General features: G+C 36.1%; 3 protein-coding genes across 3 annotated transcripts in view; 2 read left to right on the top strand and 1 right to left on the bottom strand.

The window, feature by feature from the left end:
• Nucleotides 1–4316, top strand: part of HELRODRAFT_164816 (hypothetical protein) — a gene marked incomplete at both ends in the record, with an annotated part of 5927 nt that extends 1611 nt beyond the window's left edge. The window contains 4 exons of the mRNA XM_009030776.1: nucleotides 889–1112; nucleotides 1546–1839; nucleotides 2328–2444; nucleotides 2659–4316. Coding sequence (XP_009029024.1) covers nucleotides 889–1112; nucleotides 1546–1839; nucleotides 2328–2444; nucleotides 2659–4316 — 2293 coding nt within the window. The remainder of the gene's footprint in view (nucleotides 1–888; nucleotides 1113–1545; nucleotides 1840–2327; nucleotides 2445–2658) is intronic.
• A 443-nt stretch (nucleotides 4317–4759) lies between these two features.
• On the bottom strand, nucleotides 4760–8157 carry HELRODRAFT_185153 (hypothetical protein). The gene is made up of 6 exons (XM_009030777.1): nucleotides 7949–8157; nucleotides 7206–7451; nucleotides 6298–6767; nucleotides 5728–6193; nucleotides 5456–5539; nucleotides 4760–5433 (listed from the first exon to the last, which is right to left on the bottom strand). Exons 1-3 carry the CDS (start codon nucleotides 8108–8110, stop codon nucleotides 6537–6539), a joined length of 639 nt encoding a protein of 212 aa, XP_009029025.1. The 5' UTR covers nucleotides 8111–8157; the 3' UTR covers nucleotides 4760–5433; nucleotides 5456–5539; nucleotides 5728–6193; nucleotides 6298–6536.
• Nucleotides 8158–9341: 1184 nt separating this feature from the next.
• The window catches only part of HELRODRAFT_69490 (hypothetical protein), a gene marked incomplete at both ends in the record, with an annotated part of 6317 nt that continues 4159 nt past the window's right edge, over nucleotides 9342–11499 (top strand). Inside the window, 3 exons of the mRNA XM_009030586.1 lie at nucleotides 9342–9503; nucleotides 9848–9996; nucleotides 11155–11249. Of these exons, the coding sequence (XP_009028834.1) occupies nucleotides 9342–9503; nucleotides 9848–9996; nucleotides 11155–11249 (406 nt within the window). The remainder of the gene's footprint in view (nucleotides 9504–9847; nucleotides 9997–11154; nucleotides 11250–11499) is intronic.

Consider the following 11499-nt stretch of genomic DNA (forward strand, 5'->3'; position numbering starts at 1 on the left):
GGCAAATAACGATTATTATTAACTCTTTTTTCTTTCACTTTTTTTTTCTCTATATTTCTCTCTCTCTCTCTCTCTCTATCTCTTTCTCTCTATCTCTCTCTATATATATATGTATCTTTAATATATATATATATAAATGTATGTGTGTGCTTGCTTGTTTGTTAGCTTGTTTGTTCTTTCGTTCGATTAATTTTCATAATTTGTTGTGTTTTTTACGTTATTTATGACAAGAAAATCTGTTATAAATTTGTAGTTTAAAATCAATATAGCCTAATCAACGTAGACGTGTGTCTGTGTGTGTGTGTTTGTGTGTGTGTACGTGTGTGTATGCGTGCGTGCGTGTGTGCGCGTGTGACCGTACAGAAATATTTTCGTTTTTTCCTCTTCATTTTATCATTTTTAATTAGTTACTGTGTTTGTTTTTATCATCATCGTCACCATCCATCACCATCATCTTCATCACATATTTGCCATCATCATCATAATCATTTTCACAATCATCACTTATTTATCATCATCATCATCGTTATTATTATCATCATCATCATCATCTTGATGATAATTTCTTGCGTTTTAAAGGCACGTGTTAATGGTGGTGCTGATGGGCTCAGTGTTTGAAGCAATCTTTAATGTGCATTCGCATTAAATGCATGTTTTCGTTCGGAATATTAATCATCCACATCGTCGTCGTCGTCATCATTATCACCATCATTGTTGTCTTCGTCATCATCACTGACTAAAATCACAACGAAATCATATGTTCATCATCATCGTCGTCATCATCATCCTCATTTTCATCTTCATTACCGCGGTTTTTTGCATGTTAAATATAAATGCTACTGACCGAACGATGAACAACTAAAAATGCAACAACCCCTCACCGACCAGGTTGAAACATCGGAAGAAGCAGAACCCCCCGCCGCACCCAAACTGCTCTCCGTACATGGGCGATGTTTGTAGGGGGGCCTTCAACAACAACATCACACTGTCTTCGTCATCTTCGTCGCTGTTGTCTTCGTCGCCAGGGTTCATGCCACCGCTGACGCCGATCGTCAATGTGGCCGTCATCCACGATGTCGGGTCACAATCGTTCGTGGAGAAAAGATTAGCCAGTTGGTCATTTGTATTTATGTTTTGGAATTATTCTGTCGGTTCGTCGGCTTGGTTTCATTTACTTGCAAAATGAAATCTCTATCTTAACTCTTTAAATCAGTAATAGGTCTATAATTAGATAGAGAGGAAGGATCTAAAGATGAGTTTTTAAGAATAGGAATAACAATAGACTTCTTATAAGAAATAGGAAATTAAGAAGTGGAAAGAGATAAATTAACTAATTTGAGAATGTAAATGTGAAAGTATAAAACATGAGGCTGTATGCGTACATTTAATAATGCCCTCAGCCAACATCAAATCGTAATCATTTTCATGAAAGCGGTAAATCAGTTTTAATATAAAATAAACAGTATTGGTAAAAATCAAAACTAACACGACTAAATATTAATTGTATAAAATTAAACAAATAATTCCATAAAAATAACCTGATAGGTTTGAAGTTAGGCATGATGACTTCAAAAACAGCCGACGACACGTGCGTTCGGATAGCGACAGTCTATTTGTGTCGCCTCTTCTTCAAGACATGCGGCAGCCACAACCAGGCGTTTCTGCAGCACGAACAACAGCAGCAACAACGTCGACGACAACGGCCACGACAGCCACAATTTGAAGACGAGACTCCATCGAGCATTCTGTCGCTGCTGTGCTACGATGATTGCAAGACGTTCGAAAGTGAGAAATGTCAGGCTGAGAGGGAAATAATTCGCTTGTCGTCGTCAGCGGCTGGTGGGTGTTGTGGCTCGTCATGACTCGTCACATTAAACGAACATTTCATTACATTAACTGAACATTACAACGCATTAACTGAACGTTTCATTACATTACATTAACTGCACTATTAACATTCAGCTAAAATATGCGCGTTGATTACATAGCTCCAGAACCGGTGCATATTATTCAAAACTTCAAAATTTAGAAGTAGAATTGTGGAATCCTTAATGTCAACAACATTAATCTATTCCAACAATGTTAACAACATTAGTTTTTTAATTAATGTTAACAGTTAATGAGAATGACATTGGTAATAAACTTTAAGTGTTATTTTGATTTTTGATTCATTTCATGCAGAAGACAAGTTTCCAATTGCTCTTTTTTCAAAACGACATCGTGTAATTAGATCAACTAAACTCTCTTTTAATTGTTTTCATTAGTGATTTATATATTTAGTGATATTTACAAATTTCAAAATATTTTTTTCGATGTTCACTGCACAGAGTTCAGCAACCTCCTCCCGAAAGATACATCGTGCGTTCCCGCCTCTCACGGCGTTGGACTCTACGGTTCGAAACCTGAAAAGAACCCTAACCACTGCATTTGGAGGCCGCCCACAAGTTTGTTATTGAAAACTTTGCAATTGTCTCAGTGACAGTGAACTGAAACAAATCACGATTACTAAAATTGAATTTTCAGTTTTAACAGTCGGTTTAAATATTTCGTTATTTGATAGACGCTTCACGAATATTTTAAATTTTTGATTATAACAATTGTTTATTATCAAAGTTAAATTCAAATCAACATTAGTCTACTGTTACAATCACGTACCAGGTTCGCCCCACGACCAAGTCAACCATATCATCTACATAGTGGCTGTGCTGGCGGCTTCCATTCTTATCGTCTGCCTTCTAGCAATTTTCATCAAAAGACGTTGTAACAGTGAGGAGAAATCATTGGAGGCCAAGAAGAAACAGCTGAAGGACCTGGAATCAAGTAACAACAGCAACGCACTTCTCAGCAACAACATGATGAGCAAGAAAGCTGCTCCAGGGATGTTGTTGAATGGAAAGGAACAATCACCCACCTACCAAAGCAACCAGTTCCAGTCACACTACCCCAACACCGTGGTGTCCTCCTCGTCGTCTGGTCACAATTCAGTTGCCATGTACAACAATGTTCCGACCGTGTCTGCCGTCAACATCTCCTTTCTCTATCCCATTGGCAGTGGTCATTTCGGTCCCGTGTATGCCGGTCAGTTGATTGACCATCAGAGCAACATAATGTTTCCTCAACAGCAAGCTCTGTTGCAGCAGCAGAAGCCAGTCATTGTGGCTACATTGAGTGAGCACGCAGATCCCACATTGAAAACGCGTTTTGAAAAAGAATTGAGATCAATATCATCCCTTCGACACGACCACCAAAACGTCTTGAAGTGTGTGGCGTTGTGTCATGCGGGCTCACCTCGATCACTTTTGTATGAATTCGTTGATGGTGTCGACTTGAAACAACACTTAAACCTCTTGACTTCAACAAACTCTTTTGACTTACCCTCTGCCTTAGACTACGGTTGCCAAGTTGCCAGAGGCCTCGAATACATGAGTGAGCAAGGTTACTATCACGGCGATTTAGCAGCGAGAAATGTGTTGGTACCTAAGACGGCAGACCGATGCTTGCGACTCACAAACCTTGGAGTGTCTCGACAGGTGTACGAAGCCGATTACTGTCTGTGCCCATGCCAGCAAGTGTTGAGCTTACGTTGGTGTCCCACTGAACAGGTAGTGTCTGGGGAGGCTGGTTGGTTCACTGAAATCTGGTCCATGGGCGTTTTGTTGTGGGAAATATTCACTGGTGGCAATCGTCCGTACGGTATTTTGTCGGACAGTCAGCTCTTATTAGAAATGCAGAGCGGCAAACAACCCGTCCCACAATTGCCGGTTGAGTTTCCACAGGAAATTCGAGAAACGGTAGATGGCTGCTGGCATCCCGACCCCCAAAGAAGAGTTACTGCATCCACACTGAGGAAAAATTTAGAGAATGCCGGCCTCAACATTTTTAACGTGACCAAAAACAATGGGAATATAATTACAGTGAACAACAGTGCATTGTCGGGTCCGAATGTCGCTTCATGTCAATCAAATCAGAATACCTTGGGTCCCACTTTTTCTTTCCACTCGCCACAGACCGTTTACACGATGCACCAACAACAAAAACACTTACAAAAACAAAATCTCACTACTGGCCAAACATCGTCACAACCACAGCCTCAGCAGCAGCAGCAGCAACGCCTTCAACAGCAACAACCATTGAGCCCGACAACGAGTAGCAACCACACCTCCTCTACAAATCTGGTCAACTCTCCCATCAAGTCATGCGCCATCAACAACCTCACACCAGCCGTAAATACAATTAACGACGACGATGAGGACGACGACGACTACGCGAGTGACGCTGACGAATGTCAGCCGGCGCTGAAACAGTACCCGTGTTGACGGGGCAACATTTGAAAAACAGAACTTCGAAAGACGTTGCGCCGTAGATGTTGTTTGCAATTTCACTACTGCTAATCTTCTTTCTCACTGTAATTTTGTAGATATTTGTAATTTCTATCAGCAGCCAACTGAACTCCTTAGCTCGTACAAGAAAGCACGTAATAGCGCAGTGCATCATCTTGCGTGTCATTTCATCCTTGTTATTTATTGCAGTCATTTTCCACATCGTTTTGTTTATATTTTTATTCGTTATTTTACTATTTATTTGAGAAATTAATTGATTGATTCATATAATTTATTGAATAAGAGAACAATTGAATTTTTCTAAGACACTGTTCACTCGTTTGCATCGTATTGTAATCGTTACAGTTGAAAACAACGTGCCATGATTTGATGGTGTATTTTTTTTTTATGTAAAATTATACAAACCAAAAATAATGAATTAATAAAACAGAAACGCATTAAAAACTAAAAATATTCATAAATGCATGTCTAATTTCATTAGACATGTTGCTAATAAGTTTATTCATATATAGAATGATTTTGATCCAAATGTAATAATAAAAAGATTAATACATTCTTATGTTTGATGTACAAAAAGGCTGCACGAATAGGTACAAACGTTTAGCTCCGACCACAAACAAATGCAAATACGAATCTTAAACTACACCAGAGTTCCATTTCATATATGAATAATAAATGGACGAAACCAAAAGAATACAGTTACCATTATTACAATCGAGCCCATTCAAAAGCATTATTTATATTATTATTATTAAGCGTTATTCAAAGTCGTTATTTATATAGGATTACTACTGACGTAAGATTACATTATATTCAACTATAGATGAGAAAGCAGAAAAAAAATAACACAGAAAATGTATAGCAATCAGACATACAGGAAAAGTGAGAGCGAAACTCAATCAATCAATCAATCAATCAATCAATCAATCAATCAATCAATCACGTCCTACCTCGGGAAACTGGGTCTCTGGACGCTAAACGAAGATTGATTGATTGATAGCAATCAGACATACCGGAAAAGTGACAGCGAAACTAACGGCAATGTGTAATAATTATATTAGGTGGGCTGATTAATCAATCTATTTCCAACATAAATTTTCTAACAATAATTTCACATAAACATAGAATTAGTAACATAAACATATATATATATATACATATATAAATTATATATATACAAACACCTATTCACATTCACACACAAACGACACACACACACACACACATCCGTTGCGCAGGCACACTTCATGAGAAAACCCGCCCAACGAAGAGATTTTGAAGAGATACTATAAAAACCATATGATCAATTTATCCCCTAACTTACATGTTTAAGTATCACCTATTTATACAGACCTCCATACTGCGTTGTGTTTTATTGGAGAAGAATCATAAGCACCTCTATCGAGTTATGCCTCTCAGAAACGCTGTCTGTTGTATTTTGCTGAAAAAACAATGCTCCAATCTCTTAAAAAACATCACAATCTTAAATATAACCTATGCCGAAAATTTTTGCAAAAGCCAGAATTTTGTGAGAGGCCAGAGTTGGATATTTTTCATCCGATTCTGACATCTTGCTGGATATAATAACCAACCAACTACCTCCTTCATTAAACGAAACGTTCTAACAAAACTTAACATGTCATAACGAAGAAGTAAACAAACTTAATAAAGCTACAATATCAACCATGTTTGTTTGATAAACGCATTTGGTGGAAAAACTATAAATTAATATCCTGCTATTATAAACATGTGGTATGTAAAATGCTCGACACGTAGGAGCAGTAATGAGCTATGTACTACTCTGGTAGGCAGCTATGCAGAGGCCCGGTTCAACTGCAAACATAATCCAGTCATGCTAATCAATCACATCAAATGCGTGTTTGTGGGTTTGTTAACGTATAGTGTATAAAAAATATTTATATTTAAATATTTTTAATATAAACTTTTAAATAATAATAATAATAATAAGTTTATATAATACAATATTCAAAATTGCTGAATTATATAAACTATCAACAAAATTTTTATTTTGACAATTTAACAGAGGAAAAAACACCACTAAAAAATGAATATAAAATTACACTTTCGAATTAAAAATATAATTTATCAATGTAAATAACAGTAATAATAGTATTGAGAATGAATATAATAAATTAACCAAACAAATTATTGAGGATGAACGATAGATACAACAAATCACGTTGAAGCCTTCGACGGCCTCTTGTCGGTGAAAAAACTTTTGAGAATGAGGATCTGCCCGATGCCTGCCACGAAGATGATGATTGTCTGTCCGATCGACCAGTACTGGACTCTTTCATTCAAGTCTTCTGCAAACGATCGGTCCTGGGCCTCCTTCAGTCGATAGTGAGTCTGGTGGTCGATCGTCAGCTTGAAACTCTTGTGAATGCTGGCCACTGTCGATTCCAACTGCACGCATATACAAGTATACAGGCAATTTGTTTCAAAATTTATATATAATCAATTCAATAGAAAGTCAATAAAAATTATGCATAAAGGGCTGGATTGCTTTCTGTGAAGTTGTTAATTTGAAATTGATAAAAATTTAAAATACAATGAGTTCAACAATACAAATTAAATACAAATAAGTAAAATTAAATTACTAGGTACAAAAAAACAATTCAAATTAAATAGTAAAAATAAACACATCCCATATCACTCAAACTAAACACATACACATGAAATGTATCTATCGGCCCAACACCTCTAAATATCTAAGTATTCATACCACATCCATCATAACACACACACACACACACACACATGCACACTAGTGTATTTAAATTAAATATACATAAAGTTAGCAATCATATATGATAATGATATGTTCTGTTAAGCACAAGCCACCTGAGTGACAGGACCAGAACCATCCTCTTTAGACTTGATCCTTTCATCCTCACCGGCCTGGAAGTCAAAGTAGATGATCTTGTGAGTGAATGTGGAGAACTCATTGCTGAAACAGAAAGTGAACTCTCCCTCACTTTCAGCACTCCATTCGAATCTGTCATATTGCCTTTTCTGCTCGTTGTATAGGATTGCACCAGTTGGAGCTTTAACGATTACATCAACATCATAATTTCCTCCCTCTATTACCTGGTGAGTCGGCATAGTTAGTGAGTTACTACAAGTTAGTCTGACAAGTTGGCTTTGGTATTATACTATTATAAATTAAATACCTTTTTCTTTAGGTATTGAAAAGAAATTGGAATCAAATTCTAACATAGGGGTAATACTAGAATATGTCAGAAGGCAGAATATGTCACTGAACAATATTGAATATATATGCTTAGATTTTGACTATCACTATAAGTATTATATAAGATATCTTATAATAAGGATTGCAACAGCACACTAATCAATGTAATTAACGATTAACCATTATGTTTTTTCATTATATTTTTAATTGCTAATTTCATTTATTTTAGTTAGCTTAGCCTAGTGTTAGCCTTAGCTTAGTTAGCCGTTTATATGTGTTTTGTTTACTTTAATAAGCAAACTGTAAATTAAGAGAGTAATAAAAACTAAACTAAATAAAATAAACGAACGAATGAGTGAACAAAATGAATGAACGAACGAACGAACGTAAGAACCTGATACTCGAGAATACAGGGAGTACCTTGGCGAACAACTTCATTGAAACACATCTTCTCCTTGTCAGGAAGTTCGAAACTCAGCTCCTCGCTCCGAACCGAACCGATCACATAGAAGAGGAAGAGGACGAACGCCAGAACCCGACATGCTGATCGGAACATTTCGGAAAGTTTCAGGCACTTTACGCTTTTTTTTTGGAAAGATGAATTTACCAACGAGACGTGCTGAACTTAACACGCAACGAACATTCTGAAGCGCTTAATTAAACAAGTTTTTTCAAACAAAATTACATAAAATTAGTTTAATTTATATTTTTAAAATATAAATAATTTCAATATAAAATTTTTTAATATTTTTAATAAAAAATTTTCATCAATTAAATTTTGAGGAAATGCGTACTTCCCCACATTGCTTAATATAGAAAGAATTTCCTGTGGAAAAGGGAAATTTGGCGATTTTAGTTGGAGATTGGCTGATTCCCACTTGGAATTCAATCAAAATTACAAATTCCCAGATTTGAAAAGAAGAAAGTTTTATTTAAATGGCCGGTATGTACTGTTTTCATCGAATATTTCTTAATTAAGCGTCAGTGACGAGTTGTCATGTCTGAACCTTCATGTGATGTTTAAGTTTCACCTGAACCAGGAATTGCAATGGGATTATGAATTGTTTTATATTAAATGATAAATAATTAAAAAATAATTTAATTCTATATAAGGTAACGAATAATTTTTATTAATGACGTATAAAAAATGATAACTTTCATTCAATAATTAATAATTGATTAAACATATTAAAGTCAATTCATGTCAAAAATGTAAAAACTTGAATTTCTTTTTAATTTTTAATTTCATCATCAACTCATTATTAATATATATTTGACCAGTTTTTGAGTTCATTAATGATTAACAATTAAATAGTGACACACAAGACAGAGTTAGTTAATAATTTGTCTTGCAGACATACCAAGCCAGCAACAAGCCAATTTAGATGTCATCAACAACTTCCTGAGACAGAACCCAAACTTCAGCAAGTTGCAACCTGGCAAAAGGTGGGTAAATGTCATACAGATGACAACTATCATATATATATATATATATTTAATTGATTTAATTTAGTCTAATTGATTTAAACTAATTATTAATTATTATATTATGCTAAAATTAGAATGTCAGTTTTACAAATTCTGAGATTTCCCTTATTTTGGAAATTTTTGTTTCTAACTAACGTTCATGTTACGTGTTACCGTGAATTTTCCTCTGAGAACAACTAAGGAGTGTACTTAATGGTAATAATAATAATAATAATAATAATAATAGTAGTAGTAATAATAATAATGAATGTTTAAATACAAATGATAAGAACTGGCCTAACATTTCATTCGACAGTTTGATGGTCCAGGAGACACCAGCTCGCAAGGATCCCTGCGTGTCAATCGATGAACAGCCGAAACAGCGAGGGTTGAGGTTCAGGTACAAGTGTGAGGGCAGGTCAGCAGGGAGCATTCCGGGAGAACACAGCACCAGCGATCGGAAAACTTATCCTTCTATCAAGGTTACATGTTTGTCTCAATGACACACAATCACAATGACACACAATCACAATGACACACAATCACAATGACACACAATCACACACAACAGCAGCAGCAACAACAGATAAAATATTCACTTTATATAAATCAAAACAGCAATATAAGCAGTGAAGTTTTATGAGGCAAATGGCTAAAGGTAGAATGATGGAAAGGTTGGGACATGAAAATTTTGTATGGACTGACCTTTGACCGGTCATTCTAACCTTTGACCTGATTTAAGCTGGCCTTGAATGATAGATACGAAAACGTTTAAGAAATACACTCACACAAACAAGCAAGCAAACAAATGCAAACGCACGCACAGATCCACAACTTCGAGGGACCTGCAGCAATTGTAGTTGTATCGTGTGTGACGAAGGACAAACCCTACTACCCACACCCCCACAACCTGGTCGGTCAGGATTGCAAGGATGGCGTCTGCACTGTTAAAGTGAAGAATCCAAGTTCCGTTATGTTAGTGCAGAGGGTGTTGTTCATAATAACAACAACAACAATAATAATTATAATAATAATAACAATAATAACAATAATAATGTAAATATTATTGTTATTATTACTGCAAACACTTGTTAAGTGTTGTAATTCTATTTGCTTTTGAGGGTCTTCATTCGGAAGAGATGATTGAGGAAGAGATGAATTTCAATCGCTTGCTGGATTGGCAACAGTGAGAACCTTAATTGGCTTGCACTGATTGGAGATGATCTGAAGTTAGAAGACTGCAGTGTCATGTGCAGTGTATTTGCAGCACATTGTCGATGGCGAGGTGTTGTAACAGTTGATGTGCCTTGCCCTGGTGTCGGAGTTACTGGGTTCGACTGCACGGATGTCCCCATATGCCATTTTTACACGCAGCAATTAGGCTGTTACTTCTTTTGTCGATACCACCGATAATTAATTTGAAAAAAATTAACAACAACACGATAGTAAAGTGGCAGCCAGTGTGGATTGGAAAAACAAAACTGGAACGAGAGGCCTGGTTGGAAGAGCGAGTAAAAGTATTTGGTTTGGAACATTCTGTGATTTTCTAGCAGCTGAAGCTTTGCACAGAAGCCAATTACAATAATATATTCTGGATGAAATGAAGTGGAGGCAAGACTGTAACAGGATTGATGTCTTACGAGGTGAAAGGTTTTGTGGTGAAACATTTGTGAGAGCATGTCTATGGAGACAGTAAAAGTAGGAGTGCATATCAAAGTAGGAGTGCACATCAAAGTAGGAGTGCACATCAAAGTATGAGTGTATATCAAAGTAGGAGTGCACATCAAAGTAGGAGTGCATATCAAAGTAGGAGTGCATATCAAAGTAGGAGTGCATCATATCAAAGTGATGGGCAACTTGCTGTGTCAAATCAATGTCATGTCGTGATTTCTTTTGATTATTATTATTTTTTTGATCGGGATTACGTCAGAGCCTTATTATTATTCTTCTTCTTGTTATTATTATTGATGTTATAATAATTATTGCGTCTCAAACTTATTATTTTATTTCTCTTTATTTTATTATTATTATTGTTGTTGTTATTACTGTTATTATTATTATTATTTTTATTATTATTTATTATTATTATTATTTTTATTATTATTATTATCATTATTATTATGAATACGTCAGAACCTTTCCCAATATTGGCATCCAATGCTGTAAGAGGCACGATGTTGAGGACAACTTGAAAATCAGGGAGAAGATCCGAGTGGACCCCTACTCGAGTTGGTTGAGGTGTGGTTGTTGTGGTGTGGCTGTTGGGGTGTGGTTGTTGTGGTGTGGTTGTTGTGGTGTGGTTGTTGTGGTTTGGTGTGGTGTAGTTGTTGTGGTGTAGTTGTATTGGTGTAATTGTTGTGGCTGTGGTTGTTGTAGTGTAGTTGTTGTGGTGTGGTGTGGTTGTTGTGGTGTAGTGTAAATATTTTGGTGTGGTTGTTGTGGTGTGGTTGTTGTGGTGTGGTGTGGTTGTTGGGAGTG

The sequence above is a fragment of the Helobdella robusta genome, assembly GCF_000326865.2.
Source record: "Helobdella robusta unplaced genomic scaffold HELROscaffold_7, whole genome shotgun sequence".
Lineage (NCBI taxonomy): Eukaryota > Metazoa > Annelida > Clitellata > Rhynchobdellida > Glossiphoniidae > Helobdella > Helobdella robusta.

Bases quoted from the DNA above. Each gene is read 5' to 3' on its own strand.
- HELRODRAFT_185153 (XM_009030777.1), bottom strand. From the start codon at position 8,110: ATGTTCCGATCAGCATGTCGGGTTCTGGCGTTCGTCCTCTTCCTCTTC. The intron at 7,452-7,948 runs GTTCTTACGTTC...CCGACTCACCAG, and splicing joins CCTGTATTCTCGAGTATCAG to GTAATAGAGGGAGGAAATTA. The intron at 6,768-7,205 runs GTGGCTTGTGCT...ATATGCGTGCAG, and splicing joins GTTCTGGTCCTGTCACTCAG to TTGGAATCGACAGTGGCCAG.